The sequence below is a fragment of the Aquila chrysaetos genome, chromosome 1, assembly GCF_900496995.4.
Source record: "Aquila chrysaetos chrysaetos chromosome 1, bAquChr1.4, whole genome shotgun sequence".
Lineage (NCBI taxonomy): Eukaryota > Metazoa > Chordata > Aves > Accipitriformes > Accipitridae > Aquila > Aquila chrysaetos.
The window spans coordinates 77721358-77739654 of record NC_044004.1 but is presented as its reverse complement, the minus strand read 5'-3'; the positions used below and the strand labels follow the sequence as shown (position 1 = coordinate 77739654).

The window sequence follows — 18297 nt, the reverse complement described above, 5'->3', positions numbered from 1 at the left end:
ACTGGCCAATTTAACTGTTTGAAATATCAGGGGAAAAAAGCATGGAGATACTGGTTCTGCAGCTGCAGAGTATCTGCCTGCAGATGTTTCTGCCAAGAGAAGCGATTGTAACTCGGTTTCTTGAGATATTTTAATCCTATCTGAACAAAACCACATAAAAACGTGCTCTGGTATTGTCTGCATGGGCCAAGGAGCACATTGTTCCTCACAGTTGTGTTTACACGGTCTCATTGCTGCAACGAAACAAGTCTCCTCAAGTCTTCTTTCTCCATGATTCCCCTTGAATTAGCTATATTAATCAAACTCTTGTCAGTGGCAGGACTGTGAGGTACAGCAGTTGGGACAGTGATTTTACTCTTATTTAAAAAATGGGAATATTTTGGTGCAGATTTGGAAATACAAGCCTAGCTTTTTTGCAGAGTTTTTCTCCTTCTGCATCCACAAGCAGTTTCTTTAGATGGTGGAGAGGCGGTAACCCCACCACCCATCCCTCTTCCCTGCTGCCCGTTCTCCACGCGTGACCACGGCTGCTGTCTGGCGCGGGAGCGCAGCCCGTGGCGCCGGAGGGACGGTGGGACGTGAGCTTAGGAGGAGACGGGGGGGCACAGCAACCTCTTCCCTCAGCTGTATAGGCAAGATAAAGCAGTGGAATAATCAATCGCTGGCACTACACGCTTGGTGCAATATCCCCACAGGCAGAGGCACAGCTACCTCTAGTCCGGAGCAGCCCAAACCGCCACGGTTTGGCAGCGAGGTGAGGGCTGCGGTGCAGATGCCAGGCTGCAGGCAGCGCTGCCGGGTGCTGGGGCATACGAGCCGGCCGTACGGCGGGCGCTGCGTGGTGGTAGCGCGGTGGCTGGGGACTCGGCCCACGGTGGGACCTCATCCACGCCCGACAGCAGATGTCAGGGAAAGAAAATAAAAGCAAAAGCAGCTCTGAATGCTTTGGCGGTGCGGAGGCTCGATATGCTTTCACGTCAACTCTAGAAATTTTTGCTTCCTTGAAGCACTTTTAGCGCTGCCTATTTATAACTTAGTTATCTAAGTAACACTTGTATCTGTTTAAAATCACTGCTGTTGGTGGAAATGACTGATTTGCTGTGAAACATGCAGAAGCAGGGTATGTCATTCAAGCAAGTCACGCCAGTGGTTTCTATTGAGTCAAGGCAGTCCTTTCCCCAGGTTTCATTTTATAAGGAAAGATGAATTTGTTCTTTTTCTGCACACTGGAACTGCAGGGTAAACTGTGTTTTGCTGTAATGACTAAGAGACTGATTTGTAGTGATAGCTGAAGGTGTTAGTTCCTGTTGGTAGCCAGCAAAGAGAGCAATTCCAGAAGATACATTGAATTACACGGAAAAGTTTCCCTCTGCTGATAAGACGAACTGGAAATGGGTAAAAATCAGTGGTTGAAGGAAGAGGATTAACTAATGGTAGTAGACCTGGAGGATAAGCAAAGCGAGTAGATGAATCCTACACAAGCACGGGCATTTGACTGCTTAGCAGTGAAGGACAGATTACATTCTTATTTTTCAGATGGTTAACTCTCCATATCGCTTCATCTTGGCTTGGACTCGGATGATATAAACTGTCTCCCTGTTGAAGCTGGTTTACTGTTTGTCGGCGTATCAAACCACGTGTTCGTTCTCTGCCTTTAATTAGTACTTCTGGTTAATGCCTGAGTAAAATGTTCCCGCTGTGCTCACTGCCACTTGATAGTGTGCATTCTTCCTGAACACCTGCTGTCAGACCTATCATGTCTTTTCTTGTCAACTTGCACAATGCTCCAGGTCTTGAGCAAGACTGACATGATGGAAGGGTTGTACAGCCTGATTTTTAGAAATCTATGTAGAAGGTGAAGTCTTTGCGTAGGGACTGATAACAAGAGACTGCAACATTTTGTAAGAGCTAGTTTCCAATAATATCTAATAAAATTCTGTTTGCGAATGCAGTTTTTGAAGTAGTGGATATACTGTAGGTTAAAGAAGCAAAGTGCTCCACCCTGAGAGGAATTGTAGCTGTTGTGTAACGACGACAGAGAGTAATCTGCACAAATCTTGGGAGAAGTACAAGGGTGGTGATCAGCAAACAAGTCATCAAAGAGGGGAACTGGTTAGAGATGTTGGCATGTGCTGACGGTGGTGACAGACGTTGGCACAGAAGGAAGAAGGTGGGGAGGAAGAAGAGTGTGGGGAAAGGGGCTCTTGGCAAGAAAAAAGCAGTATCGCTTGACTCGGGAGCCTGTAATTACAAGACTCCGGCCTTGTGACACAGCAAATAAGCGTGTCACCTGAAACAGAGGAATTCGAGGTTGCCTCCTGAAGCAGCTCGTGCCAGATGGAGGGGGAATGAAAAACCTTATGGAGCAATAAAATTTAGCTCTCCACCGGACTGTGGTTTTTAAGTCCTTAACGGTGACAGTCTGATGTGTCTTTTCCCTTCGGCACCTTGTAATTCTGGTAATTAATCCATGGTTGCAAAAAGCTTCCAGTAGCCTGTCTAGCGAGCAGGAAGGATGAGCTTCCCGTACTTGAAACTTTCAAAGATCCTAAAATGCCAAGCGCTTCCTGGTCTGTTGCGTTGGGAGCATGACCTGCTCTGGCACAGAGCGAGAACGAAAACATCAGGCACCGAGGTAAGCCTCAAAAGCGTAGGAGAAGCACCTTTGTGGGAGCTGACTTCACTCCTACAAGAGATAAATGCGATGGCACAAGAAGGCCCTTTCATCACTATTAACAAATTCACTTCCTCAGCCTATCTTTTACCTTAATACTTTCCACACTTGCAACACATCTGTCCTGACATGTGGGCAAACACACTGAAAGGATCTCACAAACAGTTGTTGCTTGCACAGACTACAGGAACAATATGGCTGACTTAAAAATGCTTCAGATATGTTCAAATACTGTAGTGATGAAAGTAAAAAAAATTGCATTACCAAATTAGATAACAAGATATAGAGTACCTGTCACATTCGGGAGTCCATGTAAGTAGGGACCACAACCAGCATTCATAAATAGCAATTGTTAATTTAAGTTGGAAGGATTTAGTTACAAAGGAAACAGATCGTTCTGTTATTTCCAGTCCTCCCCGTTGTCATCTGTGGTCTAATCCCAATGGACTCCAAAGGCAGGATTCAACTTTTAGTTGCATTTTTTAGGTTCTGCATTAAATTAATTGTATTTACTTGAAAGGAAATGTCTTAGATTTAGTATAAAAATCTGTTCCTACTTGTGGAGATTGATTGCAGCAGAGAACATGCAGTAACATTGATTCTCCAGATGAACTTCGTTACCTGCTGAACCTACTTGCTTTCTCTCACACACCCTCGATATGCCGTTTACTGTGCAGCTTATGTTTTGCTATGCAAGTTACGTTTTGCTAATGAAAATTTTGTCAGTTTGCCACTTTTTTTTTAATTATATTTATTTTTTTCTAATGTCAGGTTACCCTCTTGCACCATTTATGTACGACGTTTTGTTATAAGATCTGATTAAGAATGATTTTGATGAGTTAGGCATGGCTGTAGAAGTATGTCTGTAGGAAAGCTATTTTTTCTATCCCACAGGAAGCTCATCAGCTGGGTATGCTCCTGTCAGTGTTATAATTCTGCATTGTTTGACAATGTAGTTCTTGAAATGGCCAAGTATCCTTTGAAAAAGCTAACTAAAGATGGATGCTTTAAAAAAAAAAAAAAAAAAAGGAAAAGAGGAGCAGGAAAATTAGCAAAGCCCTAAGGTTAATTCTAGTCCATTCTTAAGAGGAACCACAAATATTTTCCTGGCTTTACCTATTTAAGTTTTCTTTCCTGAAATAATTATCTCCGTAATTGCACACAAAATACACATTTTTTAACTGGCTATCTTTTCCAATGATATATTTTGAAGTAATACTCTATTTTAATTACTACAGAATTTAAGCATTTCTTTTTGAAAGGAGAGCAGTTTCTTCTTAATTAAAATGCTTTTTTGCTGTTGATGATATTATGTATTATGTGACGATTATCCCACTTGCCTAGTGCTCCCCTGAAGAATATTGCATCTGTGTACCACTAGTAACCTTTCAGTGCCTGTGCACTTAGACCCCTTTCGTAACTGTTGTGGTAACAACAAAAAAATTACATAAACTTGCAAAAGAATTGCTTAATGGTATGAAGTATTCTGGTTTCTACCAAAACCCCAATTACTTAATTTTGTGCCCTTCCTGGCCTACATAAATTATGCAACCCTCACATCTCAACATCAGTGAATTATGTAGCTCTGCGCACACATCAATTAATTTTGGCCCCATCAACTTCCCACCTTCTGTGTGCTCCTAGCCTCAAATCAGTTTTGCATCTCCCAGCCGCGAGCGGTTAATTTTGTACTCCCGGCAGCTCATATCTGCCTGAACCTGCAGCCCGGCTTCAACTCTTCACCCTCCCCCACCTGCCTCTCCTCCTGCACAGCCAAGCCACCGCCTTCTCCTGCCGAATTCCTCCTCCTCCTCTTCCTCCAGCGAGCATCAATCCCAGGCGGCTTCACCTCCCGCCTCGCCAGCGGGTCAGCACCGGATCCCAGTGCACCCCGCGGGCTGCTCCGGAGGTGACCTGGGTGTCCTTATCGTTCTCCGCGCGATTTCCAAAGCGCAAATTGCAAGAGCGAAGCTCCGTCTTCTGGAACGGCCTGTGAAAGTCACGGCGCGCTTGGAGCGACCAACCTCCAGAACCCTTCCCGTGGGGAAGCCTGCGTCACGCGACACCCCGCTGAGAAGAGAAATAGCTTCTAGGTCTGTAAAGGCAGCGGCGTTGAGGGAAAAGGTGGTGCCAGCATCCATCAAACTCAGCGCTGCTGCCCGCAGCAGAAGGAAGCACGACCTGGGCCTTGGTGTTAAAGCTGACACCGCTGCTGCAGGTGTCCACACCAAATGCCATGGTAAGCTTCTCTAAGCAACCCCGAAAGAGCTCATCTTCCTCCAGAGGGAACTTCAGTGTGCAAAAACGTCAAGAGGGGTATCTTCTTCCCGTATTACCGATCTCTACGTGCAGCTCAGTTCCGAGCCCTGCGTTATTTTGGCCAAAAAGGAAAAGTATCTCCATGAGAAGTATGCGGAGAACAAAAGCCTGAGAGGGCAACGTGACGTCCTGCAAACGAGGACGGCCTCGACTTGCCGTTGCCCTCCGATCGCTTTCAGACCAGCGGGCAGCAGAGCGGCTCTGCAGCCCACCTACAGCCTCTCACCAGGGATTTGCCCCTTCCTCAACTCTCTCCCTCTGCTTTTAGTTCCTCAGGAGCGTAGAGCGGAGGGGGCCGGCGGCTTGCCAAAGGGACAAGGGTGGTGACAGCAGAGCGAGAAGCGGTCAGGCTGTGCCCAGGGTCACCACATTTCCCATCCGGCTGGACTGTCGGGAGGGCTGGTGGAGACCAGCTCTCAGTTCAATCTGCTTTTCTCTCCAGGGGCCGGAGGGAATTTGACTCTTCTCTCAAGTGAGGTTACAGAATATTTTCTCTCCTCTCCTTTTTGTCTATGTATATTTAAGCAGCGAGCGCTGCAGAGACCGACTTGTGCTTTTTTTGTACGGTTCCCAGCACATCTGGCCGTCTTGGATAAGGTCCCTAGGCCTGATTGTAGCAAAAAGTAATAATAGCGTGTTTAAAACTTGGGCCTCCAACTATGACTATATATAAAACGCAAAGCTTTTGGGACGAACTGGAGGAAACACAATTTTTAGTAACTGAGCAAAAAAAAATATATTCACTGTTTTACATCTGCAGTTGTGCTTTGCAAGCGTGGGTGCTCCATCGCGTTAGAAGACTGTGTCTCAGAACTGAAAGCCGATGCAACGCAGGGGAGCGCTTGCTCCCAGCTGATTGGCATCAAGCATTTTTCCTGTCCCACTTGCACAACAGCCATGGTCATTCATCAGTGTGAAGCTAAGCTGGCTCTAGAAAACATTCTAATTATCTAGGCGTCCTGATTAAACCTGCCTTGATTTAAAAGAGGCACACCACCGTACTCATGTGAACATTTCTTGTTTCTTCTAAATAATAGAATTAGCTATGGGCATTTCCTTAAGAGCATGCAGAATGCAATTGCAGTATAATTCCTCTCCCTCCAAGCCTAGTCTTGAAACATGCAAATTTCTCTTTCAAGTGTGTTGGCAAAAAATGGCAATATCCTGATACACGCATGATTTAGACGGTGAATTACACACTGGTTGAGTTATCATCAGTGGGTTGAGTTCTTCGGTGAATGTATCAAGAGTGCTGTGAAAAGTAGCGCAGTCTGCTGAGGAGATACCAGTGGATGGCTTGCTTCTCGCTCTGTTTAGTAGGGATCCAGTGTTGGCCACTGCCAGGGACAAGGTACAGGGCTGGATACGGACCTTTAGTCTTCCCAGTACAGCCTTGCTATATCCTTAGATAGCTCGATGTAACACACCGCAGTGCCGTGCACTTTCTGCTGAGCGTTTTCATGTTCTGTTTTAAAAATAACAAGACATCTCTTAACATTCAGGATACATTTTTCCACTCTGAAGCGCCACAACAGTCTTTTTAAAGAAACTCTAGGAAGGGTGTTAACTTGATCAATGCTGTGCAGGAAGGAAAGCTCTTTCCTACTATTTTTTCAGCATGACTTTCACTGACATGATCAGGCTGGGAAAAGACTTATTGGCTGACAGCCCAGGACAGCCATGCAATATCTCTAGTCATCTGGAACTCAAACTACTCTGCCCAAGGGAGAACCATAACATAAAAACAATTTAGGTTACATGCTGAATCTTATAAACATTGTTCAGTTTTTAAAAAATAGTTTAAATACTACTTATGTGCATTTGCTATGCACAGGTTGGGTTTTTTTCAAATGTCAAGTAAGAAAGGCTGGCGGGGTTTTTACTTTTTTACTGTAGACGGTTTTCAAAAATCTTGGAGATTTTTAAAAATACAGGGAAATGAGCTTCCTCTCTTCTCATAAATTTTAGAACTTGGTTGCTCCTACGTATGGGATACAAATTGTTTTATATGTAGATAATGTTTACTTCTTGACCTCATCCGGAAAGCATAGCGTCACAGAAGCGCTGGTTGGAGGGGGCTTCCAGAGGCCCTGCGGTCCCCCTCCCGCACAACACGGGACTGTCACCAGCACCACATCGGGGAGGGCTTGGCTTTGTCTGGCCGAGCCACAAACCCCCCAAGGACAGAGTTTCCGCAGCCTCCCTGATGACCTGCCCCGAGGCTGCGCTTCTCTTGTAGAGATTTTTTTCCTCCCATCCAGTCCGAACCCTCCACGCTGCCCTTTGTGGCCGTTGTCCCCTGTTACGTTGCCTGTCGCTGCTTCCCGGCGTTTGCTCTGTCACCTTCCCACCTCCCCGGTGTATATATAATCTGAGTAACCCTGGGAAACCAAAGTGCAAGGGCCAATATACGTGCATGAAACTGCAAAGTTGGGGCCTTAGCTTGTAACTGTATTCATCTGCTGAATTTTCAGTTGTCTTGTGGCACAAGAGAAGGAAAAAACAGTGTTAATACATGCTAAAATGTATTAACTGCAGTGCTTTTGCAAGTCTATGTTTTTTTTCTTTCCCTTTTTGAAGCTAAGCATCACTGGCCTCTGCCTGTTGTAACCTTATTTTCCATTAAAAACTGTCAGAGTAATCTGCTCTTCTGTAAGCATGTGCAGCTCTAATAATTTGGGATAAAGCAACATGAATCCAGAATGTAAGCTTCACTTCAAAAAATCTTTTTTTCTCCACTTGTTGTCTTGATTGAAGATCTGAACTTGGGATGTGTCCATTGCCACCTGTCCTTCTGCCAAGTCCTAACATTCCAGCACACCTTGCAACAAGCCTAAAATTATTATTTTAGGAAAATTACTATGGTTCCTTTGTGATTCCTTTTTTCCATTAACTGGTATTTCTCAAGCTAAGTAGCCTTACTGTCTTTTCAGCAACCGATCCATTCTAACATAGGAGAATAACCCTTCTTGCACATAGCTTGATTGTTCTTGTGCAGCTTCTTGCTTTTGCTGAAATTGTTGGTTATTTGGTGGCATTGTTTTTAATTGAGTTGTGGTTTTTACTTTCTTGATGTGATGTGCCATGTGCTATAACTTTTTCTGTGATGCTTTCGTTGCAGGCCTTGCTGAGACCAGGACGAATAGACAGAATTATCTACGTGCCGTTGCCAGATGCAGCCACCCGTGGGGAGATCTTCAAACTTCATTTTCAGTCCATGCCAGTCAGTGACGAAGTCTGCTTAGCAGAGCTCATTCAGCACACAGAGAAGTACTCAGGAGCAGAGGTAAAACTTTCTGAATGGTAATGTCCATGGAGTCGGTGCACAAAATTGTGTTTTTAAAATTGAAATCAAGTATCATCCAGGTATCATCCCTTGAGTCTTCTCAAAGTGGTGGGGGGAATTATGAAAGAGAATGTTAGAGAGATTTCTATGTTTCTGCTCAGAAAACAGAATGCACTGTGGGGCTTTTTTCTTTCAAGATCTCTGTCAGATGATTGTTGCCAGGTGAAGGGCCTTTTCCAGAGTGAGCCTTAGTACAATCATGGTGGCCTTATTAGGGATGTGGTGCCAGGAGGAGTGGAGGGAGGTGGGGGCAAGTGCCCCCAGACTGCCCAGGCAGTTCACCTGGGTCTCCCCACATCCCCAGGGATCTTTTGCATTGAGGATTGTGACTGAGAGCCTCAGGTGGAGGGAGGAGAGACAGAGTTATGAGACAGTGTAGGGGAACTGCAAGGGAGTCACTGATCATTTTGAAGCTCGTGTTTTCCTATTCCATATGTTCAAGACCTCACAGCAGCACTTATTGTTATAGCTCGTTGCTATTAGTTAGTCAGCTTCTGACAATGGACGTCAGACAATTATTTCCTGTCTTGGGTAGAAGGAGGAACTTTTGCAGATGTTGCTGCCTGGCCGTTGTAATGAGCATCGGTACGTTAGTGGTCACCACTCTGCTCCCTGAATATTATTCATGTCAGTGTCTCGTGAAAGGGTATTTCATTCTTTCCTCATTTTGATTAATTGAAAGTAGTTATATTACTTCAAAAATTCAAAGAATGTTATTAAGGTTGCCAGTTGGAGCTCTTAAAAGGTATGAAATACCAGAATTAAAATTTCCACCTTGCTGTAGCCAGTCCTAGCGTATGCATTACTGCACCATCTTTAGTTACATAGTCACCGACTACTTTTTCCATAGCAGAGTGGAAAATGTGATGTGCTTGCCTCAGCTCCCCCATCTTTCTGTGTGCTGTTTACAAGGGCAGGGAAATAAGCTAAACTTTTGTCTTGGTCCAAAAGAGAGGGTGACTGTGGAGTATTTGTGTGATTCCTATAATGCTGAAGGCCCTTCTCAACTGAACGGTCGTTGGATATGCTCCCAGGCAAGACCTTCGCTCATTTAGCTATCGCTTAAACGCTGGTATGTTGTAAAATGCTGCATCGCCTACTAGGAACCTCTGGCTGGTGAGGGCACGGCTGTGAGCGCTCCAGATCCAAGGGATGGGGTCAGACCTTGCCATACGCAGCAGCAGTGTCTGGGCTAGCCTCCAGGCTCATTCCGGGAAGCTGTGTCACGGCAGACACCAAAGTCAAATCCACAAGAGCTTTCCTCCTCCACAGCACAGGACAAACTGTGCTCTGGGAATGAATGAATGAAAGCTGCGTAGTGAGCAAAGCTGTTTTGTGTAGCACATCTTTTCGCCGCAGAATGTGGGATCTTATAATGAAAAAAAGGCAATAATAAAAAGGACTGCAGGCTTAAATGTTGGTCTGGAAAACTGTCGCAGCTCTACTGCCTCCACGCTTTGGAGTAGTGACTTGAAAAAGTACTATGTTTTTATCCAGATGTCAGTGATATGACTTTTGCTGCCCTGGGAAAATTTATCTGCTTCTGGCTGAGTTACAAGCCTCCAAAAACATAAATATAAACATATCCTCTGTTGTGTATGGAAACTGTCTTCTGACCAGGCAACAACTTAATGCTCGTATTTCAGAAACTCCAAGCATATGGGGATTTCCTTTGGATATGGATCAGCTGACGCTCTAGTGGTGAATTCCTGTGCCTAGTTGATAATGAGTCACAAATGTCTTGGTGCTGGCTTTGTACAGAACCAAAAATAAGTTAATGGGTCATTGAGTGCAGCTACAGGCTAGTTGCAGGGGGAAGAAAGCCTGCCTGTCTGTAATATGGCATTTCTCATGAATTTTGTTCGTTTGCATCATTGAAAGAATTATAATAACTGGGATGTAAAGAGTAAATACAGAAAAAGCCTCAGTCAGTGTTCCTTGGAAGAATGTATAAAAAGTCTTGACAGTTGGCACGCACAGTGGCCAGTTTCATTAAAGCCTTTTCTTCCTAGTGTCTCCAGCTTCCCAGCTTTACAAATAGTTTCCGCTGTTGAATGGCAAGTTCCCATTCCACTGTTCTACCCTTTGTTTAGAAAAAGAAATGGAAAATGCTTCGTTTTGTGACTAGAAGATGCTGTATGAATAGGGAGTTGCGTGTAAAGATGCGTTGAATCATCCTGACATGAGCTGAATAAACAGCAAGTAAAGTGGATAGTTCAGTATGCATCTGGCTTCCAACTTGGCCTTTTTTCAGATCAGATATTTGTATCTTTTTGCCTGTCATCACTTATGACCAGTTATCTCTATTTACCTGCTGGATGTACGTTTCTCTTAATGAGTACCTTTAAAGATATATCAAGATAGCAAAATAGGCTGATTACTTTCCACTGTTCCATGTGAGAGAAGATGGAAGATAATTTATGAGGGTGAATTACAATTTCCTTCTCTCGTGTGTAAGTGGAGTTTAATGTAAAGAAAAAAGGGCGTTAGAGGAGCAATTTCTGTACAGTTAGCTTTTATTATGCTAATAGTATAGGTCAAACAAAGCCTCAGCTTTCTAGAAATATTTGGGTTTGAGTTTGATCTCCATTTCTAGGCCCCTCTGAAGTAGTGCTCTGTGGCAGTGCTTGAGGCTTTTCTTCAGGGATCCTTCAGTATCTGTAAATCAGGAAAGTCAGAAATTGTTTTTAGAGGTTTCTGAAAAGCCAGGTTTGGCCGCGGAGCTGATGTTGACATCAAGGATCATTCCCTCCTCCCTTTAAGGCAACTTCTGTGGCTGCATCTCTGCCCTGAAGGTATCTGCCTTTTCCCAGGAGCACCTCAAGCTCTTTTTAGCTGAGCCGGCGTGACCGAGCTGTGCGCAGGGTAGGTCTGGTTGCTGCAAGGACGGCTCTGCAGTAACCGTACGTCTCGTTTGTCCTCGCACGCAAGCCGGCATGTTTCACCGGTGTGGCGGAGGAGCAATCAGAACTGCTCTTGTCTTTGCACCCAGCTTTTTGGTCTAGGAAATTTCTACTGAAGGCCGTGCCCAGGCAGCTGATGCCTGGCATGGTTCAGCAGGAGGCTGTGCTGGGCTATGCTGCACCGCTGGCCTCACCGGCACCTCCAGGTGCTGTAGCCTTAGCAAGGAGCATTGGTAGGCACGGAGGAGAAGTCTCTAGTCCTTGAAAGTAATAAAAATGGTTACAACGACAAGTGTCGTGCTGCATTGAAACTTTTATAAGGTTTATTCTAGTGTTCCTGCATTTTATTTTGGGCAAAATTGCAAGAGATCCAACTTCTATAAAACTGATCTTCTTTTTTTAATGGTTTTATGTAATTGGGATGTCTTCACTCTGAGGTTGTTCAGTTTGATCATAGCTTTTTCCTAGAGTATTTTCACTGTTATACTTCATGCCGAGAATTTTTATCTGTTTGATTTCTCACTGTGCTTTCTATAAGGTACAATTAATTAAAGATCCAACCACAGAAGTACTTAAAAGCAATGTTTTAAAGTGCAAGCCCTGTGAGTTCTTTGGGTCTCATTTGCTTGCTTTCACGGTGCTGCTACAGCCATCTTGCTTTGGGAAAGATGGGCCTTCCACAAACTCAGGTGCTCTACTTTTTTAATTGGGGGTTCAGATTATTTTTTTTCATAATTACTGGCTGCTCTCTGTTATAATAGAAAACACCAATAGTCTCAATGTACTTTCTAGTGCAAGTAAGAACAAAATCACGTGGACAGTATCTGATAGGAAATTGCTTGTCCTGTAATTTTTAAATTATACCTTGTCTTAAACAGAAAAGAAGAAAGGTTGTAGCTGGAACATGTCTTGGCCTAGAGGAAGGACACCTACCTTTATAAATGCAAAGACTGATGTCTTTATTAGACCTGCGTGGGAAAAAAAAGATTGTATCGTTTGCCTTTACAAATTAAGTGGGTGTGTCTGTCTTCAAATCCTTGGAGTTTGCTCTGCAAAAAGGGACAAGCAAGGGATGAAGACAGTGTTTCCCCACTGTAGGAATATTTTATTCCAGAAAGCAGGTGATAAAAAGGAAAATAAAGCCAGTAGAGTGAGGGACCTTCTTTTATTATCTGAGCCCCAGTCAGATTATGGTTTTGTTACAGTTTAGAAGGTAGTAGCAGAGAGTGAGGTTTTAGGCAGAAACTGAAATCAAGTGTTGAGTTGTTCTGAGTTTAAAGTTGGTTAGAAGTAATAAAAAAATAAATATTCTGGATATGATGACAATATTCTTAAGACAAGTGTGCTTATGAAAGTAAGCTAATGGGACTGACTGCTTTTAAATTGGTGGAAAGCAGGTCATGGTGAAAGCGAAGGCTGGCATTGTTTCTATAGTATTATCAGTTTCCATGCTTACAGGACACAATAGTAAAGCGGGAATCTGGGAACCTGTAAATCTTTCATTGGTTCTTAGTTGAAGTAGGATAGTTAATGTAAAAAATATCTTTCTCACTTTGCAATAACTCTCAATGGGAACACAGAGAATGAAGGGGAAAAAAAGCAAGCCAATGACGGTTTGCTCTGGCTCAAATGAGAGCATATTTGATGCCAAAAAGTATCTTTGCAGCAGCACACTAACTCGAATCAGCTAAAGCCTTTGACTCTTTAAATATGTATTCCGAAACATGCATGTTCTTGTTTACCAGGTACTGACATATTTAAACTGTAAACTTTAATAAAAAACCACCCCAAATAACCAAAACCTCCCCAAACTCCTCTCTTTCTTATAGAGGAAGGTACCGACTGCAAAAGAAGTGACGATGCATTCCATCATAGGTGTACAGGAGGGTAAACAGTCTTTTAAGAGATTGGGAGAAAAATGTGTCTTTAGTAAAGAGCATCTACAGTAAAGGTGAGAGAGGGCTTAGATATAGGGGGAAAAAAAGGACATCCGACAAATTAGGGTGTGTCATCTTTGTCACATCTAGTTTTCCATGAAGGAAAAGATCTTCCAAACTTAAGGGAAAGGCTTTCTGCTTAACATTTTTAAAGGGCAACGAATCCAATCCTGTACAGTAGCCTAAAAAGAGACACGGGCTTTGGGGAGTGAAGGTATCATAAAATAAAAAAAAAAAAAAAAGAGTGAAGTTTCTGTATGGGAAACAAAAAAACACTAGACCCTTCAAATCATGTCCTGGCTAAAGCTCATGGTTTTACTTTTTAAACACAAACATGTTTGTTCCTTTTATGCTTAGTTATGCTAGATGCAGATTGTGTTCAGTTCCCATTGAATTCAACAGGTGTTGAAGGTCCTTAACACATCATGCCTTAGGACTGGGCTCTCAGACTTTGAACTTCTAAGATACCACAAAAAAAATTATGCGTATGACTCATCAGAAATGTGTGATTTGAAAATACACTTTGGTTGTTAAAGCATCTGTGTCTGAAATACTCTGGCCTGACTCTGTTGGGCAGCCTTTCCTTCTGAAGGAGTTCTGCTTAGCTCCGCACCAGGATACGGTATTACAGTGAAATGCAATTTTCAAAGTGAGGAATGCCGTCAAATTGAAACGCAGCAAGATTAAGGCCTCAGATGAACCTCTGAAGTTTCTCTTGGAATGATGCAGAGGATCTGTTAATTTATATCACTCATTGAAAAGTGAACATTTTTGTGTGGGTGGGTGAGGAAAAGAGTCTCAGCCTTCATCCAATACGGGTAATATGGGATCACTGCCTTCCTACACCCATTTATCAGTGCTGAGGATGTGCTTGGCACAGGTGGCTGGAAGGTGAGGAAATACCTGGCATTCGGAATGTTTTCCGAATGTCAATGTTTGGGATAAACGAGATGAATCACCGGAAAGGAAATAACTAACTACACAGGACTTCCCATGGGATTTTGCTTACTGCTGGTCTCGCAAGAACCTTGTACGTGCAGAATGTGCTTGGGCAGATTGGGAACGAGGGCAGCGCGAGCGTCTGGGTAATCACTCGTTGACATGGCGGTGCTGAACCGCGGCAGTTTGTGGTGGTGTGCTGCCTCTCCCCGCTCTCCTTTTTAGTCACTTGGGAAAGATCTGGTTCCCCTCGCGCATTTTTCAGAGATGGGGTGGGGAGTTTGTTGCCCTAAGCGGGCTGATTTTTATCGCGTCTTGTCTCAGCTGAGACCCAATAAAGTACTGTGTGCATTCACCCTATGAGTATATAAAGCATGGTTGGCAATCAGCACGTTTGTGCAACATGTAAGGTTTGGTGTACGGGAGAGTATTTGCACTGAAATTTATGCATGGCTAGCTCATCTGGGAAAGAACATTTTTATGCTTCAGTGAGATAATGATTTGCTAATAGTTTAATCAAGCAGAGGAGATTTAATGCATCTGGCTGAAGGGATATTAGCGTTTCCGAAAAGGTCAGACCCATTAACAGCTCAGGAGGATGCAGTCAAAACTGCTTCTTAAGTAACTTGAAGAACAGTGATCCTCAGAGGAACTTGGGGAAAATGCCAGAGGGGATTTGAATGAGCCCCCAAGCGAGCACCAAACTGTGTAGAGGTATGAAATTCAGCCTGCTTCTCAAACCTGAGATTTTCTTCTTCTGTACAGCCCAAAGAGCTGAACATTTTGATTCCTTAAATGCTGAAACATTTAGGGTGCGGGAACACCTTACAGCTAATTTCAATATGTTCTTTTCTTCCTTTCTGTGTCTTCATTAACTATTTTAATGGCATCGTCCCTCCAGGTTCTGCAAATGAGCACTTGTGTTTGCTTTTGTCCTCCCTGTGCTTTTGAAGAGTTGTTTCTTGTTGCATGCCTGTTTGGAGAAAGAACCTGCAACAGGAGCATCACTTGCGTCAGGGGTAAGCAATCCTCTGACGACGGGGCCGCTCGCTTCCGATGAGCTTTTATAAAACAGCTGTAGCTTCACCAAACCAGCCGAGGCCACGGGAGACGCCTGCGTTTACCGGCAGCGCCGACTGTGCTGTTTGCCTCCCTCCTCTGCCCTTGCCTTCCCTTTTCCACACTACCTTCCAAAAAAAAAAGGAAGGAGTTACCGGGAGCTCCCCTTTGTTGAGGGTGGCAGAGGGGAGTGCGTTGCCAGCACAGTGGGCGACTGTTGAGCTGTCACCGAAACACAGGCTTATAAAAGAGGGACCTGGACTGATACTCTGTCAGCCAGCTTCACTTGCCCTCTGCTCTTGCCTGTGGCTTTGCTGCTTCATTGTCCTGGTTTTGGCTGTAATTCCCAGCAATGGAAAAACATGTTGCTCTTTAAAAGCAGATGGGAATTCATTCCTGAAGGAAAAAATATGTCTCTTTAGGCTACTGCTATTGTTTTCTTTTAGTTTTATTTTTTGCCTGTGAGTTATTTCTAGCAACTTTTAATTTAATTCATTCTTCCTTTTTTTTTTTTTTTTTTTTTTTTTAAATCAGACAGAGGGATTATTCTTCAATGTCTTAAAGCACATGCTTTCAGTATACCAGTGATCACAAATAGGGGTATATAATGCTCAGAGTGAAAACTGCATTTGCAATGATCAGGAAGGAATTGAAAATGTTGGTTTATTTCTGCCTTTTGAAGTATTTTCATTTACGTAATACAAATGCTTGTATCAGTTCAGAGTGGTGGAATTTGCTTTAATGTTGAAAAAAGGAAAGGAAAAAAAAATTAAGCACTCTTTCCTCATGCTGACCTGTTTTTCTGATTTAAACCTGTAGTGTTGGCACTTGATCTTATAAGTTATGATGTGTCACAGGGTATGTGGTTAGAAGTGAGCTTGCTGCTTTGAATTTGACTCAAGTCTAGTCCTAAAATATAAGACAAGGCATACAAATTATAGGAAGTCACCAAAAACTCATTGCACTTCATAGAAAATTAATTCCTCATCCTTGACTCTTACATACTTCAGGGCCAGATCCTTAACGTATACGAGTTGCTGTAAATACTGAGTATGTCTTAGTACATTAGCAAAAGATATGTCCAAAGTTTTTTGTTTCATTTTCTGTGAGACCGCTGATTTGTATCCACTTTTTTCATCAACAGGGGAAAAAAGTAAATATTCTTACATATCCGTTGCTATTTCTCACACCCTTAAGATTAGTGTGTGTCTGACTGGCTGAAGTGCCTGTTATGATTACTTTTAATGGTACACTATGTCTGACTATCAAACCTCAGTGTTCAATTTACCTTTCTCGACGTGTATATACATTTTCCTCGTGGATATGCTGAGGGTTTTAAGGGGGTCTCTCGTGAAGGTAGCACTGATGCATAATCTTGGGCATCGGCTTGGCCAGAAGAGCTGCAGAGGGCTCCCCGCTTCTGCAGTAGAATTTCCTTTCCATCCTTAACAGAATCAGTCCTCGAAAAATAAGGGTAGTGCTTGGACAATGATATCCAAAATAGTTCTGATTATTATCTTAATTGGCACTAGGAATATTTAAATGTAGTACCTGAAGGCTAACTCAGATAGGATGTTTATACCAGATGAAACCATACAGGGGAACACCTTGTGCTGGCCTACTCGTATTTCTGGTACTGTGCCAGATAAACTGCTGTCAGGGTGGAAGAAATGTTAATGAATGGCAGAGGAATAATAGAGCCCAGGTATAAAAGCTTATTAATCTACTTGAGTATTGTTGCTGTGAATGAAGAACGTGTATTTTAATGGCAACACTAACTGTTTACACTTCACTGAACTGCAAAGATTGGAGAGGTGTGTGTGTATGAATTAAAATATTTGAACATATATTGGTATCTTTGTGTACATATAAAATAGGATGTTTGCCTTTGGCAGTCATCAGCAAAGTAATTGTTTCTGTTGGGAAAATTCGGAACCTAATAATGAATAATAAAATAATACCTAATAAAATCAATAAGCGTGCCATTAGACTGTGAATATCTTAAGCAATAAATGTACTGAATTTCAAACTTAAAAGCTGTCACTGTTAAAGCTACATTTGTATGGAACATGCACCACCTATTCTGCTTCTATTGCTTTTTCCTATAATACAAATAATATTTCATTTGTGTAAAGTAAATGTTGAGTTTATTTTGGGAGGGATGGTCGTTACTGATAAAGTATTTGGAGAGGTTTTTTTTCTTTTTTTTCTTAACATTTTAATTGTGATACGCTTTAATATTTCCATCCCTAAAAATATGTATGAGCTGCAAGCTTACACACTTGTTGTCATCCCATGGCGTTATTTGAGTTGAAAATGCACTCTGCTGTATTCTTTCAAAGAGGTTTTGGTTATGTATAATTTCATTTTTCTGAGTGAGATTTTTTTTGAAAGAATAGTTGAAATATCTGCTTTTGTTCTGCTTTCTTTTTTTATCCACAAACTTTAGCAATAACATTGTTGGAGTTGGAGGCTTTTTGGTGAGATTAAGCTGCTCAGCAGTAATTCTGAAACAGTTGGAGAAGTTGCTAGTAATTAAGATAGTCACTGATGCTGAATGTGGGAACAGGGAAGCTTTCAAGTACTTGCAGCCAAACCTATGTTGTCAGACAGGGAAATTTTTATTCTTGCCGTGTAACTTCTGTTTTCACAGCGTGCCTGAACACTGGCTGTTCATGAGGAGAGCTGCAATCCCATTGAAGAAGGCACTTTAAGGGGAGCTATCTGTAGCTGGCTTTCTGTTTTGTATTTGAATCCTAACAAAGATTTTGTATTGGCACAAAACTTTGGTCTTAGCATTCAAACCATTGCCTGGAGTAGAAGCTGTCAAGTAACGTTTCTTAGCACTACTGAAAAGCTGATGGGTGCATGCACTACTGTAGCTCAGATTTTTGTATATCAAAAATTGGAAGTTGTTATTTCCAAGTTACCTTTTATGGTTTCCCTTGAATACATATGGAAATACATAAAGCTTTAGATTGCCTTTGGCAGAAGGATTAAATGGTTATTGGCGGATGGAAACAACACAATAATAATGCTACAGCAAATTATTAGCTATGTTAGAAGCAATTCCTTGGACTGTTTTGCTTTTTAACTAAAAACTTTTTCAAATTGTCACCT

The 18297-nt window shown here is 42.7% G+C and overlaps 1 protein-coding gene across 4 annotated transcripts in view; it reads left to right on the top strand.

Annotated features, from left to right (window-relative positions):
- SPATA5 (spermatogenesis associated 5) overlaps nucleotides 1-18297 on the top strand; it is a 231720-nt gene that overhangs the window by 157461 nt on the left and 55962 nt on the right. For 3 of the 4 annotated variants that reach the window (XM_030019427.2, XM_030019407.2, XM_030019417.2), the window contains exon 15: nucleotides 8115-8279. In XM_030019427.2, coding sequence (XP_029875287.1) covers nucleotides 8115-8279 — 165 coding nt within the window. Of the gene's footprint in view, nucleotides 1-8114; nucleotides 8280-18297 lie in introns of those variants that run through there. The other variant, XR_005933346.1, reaches the window with a different exon arrangement.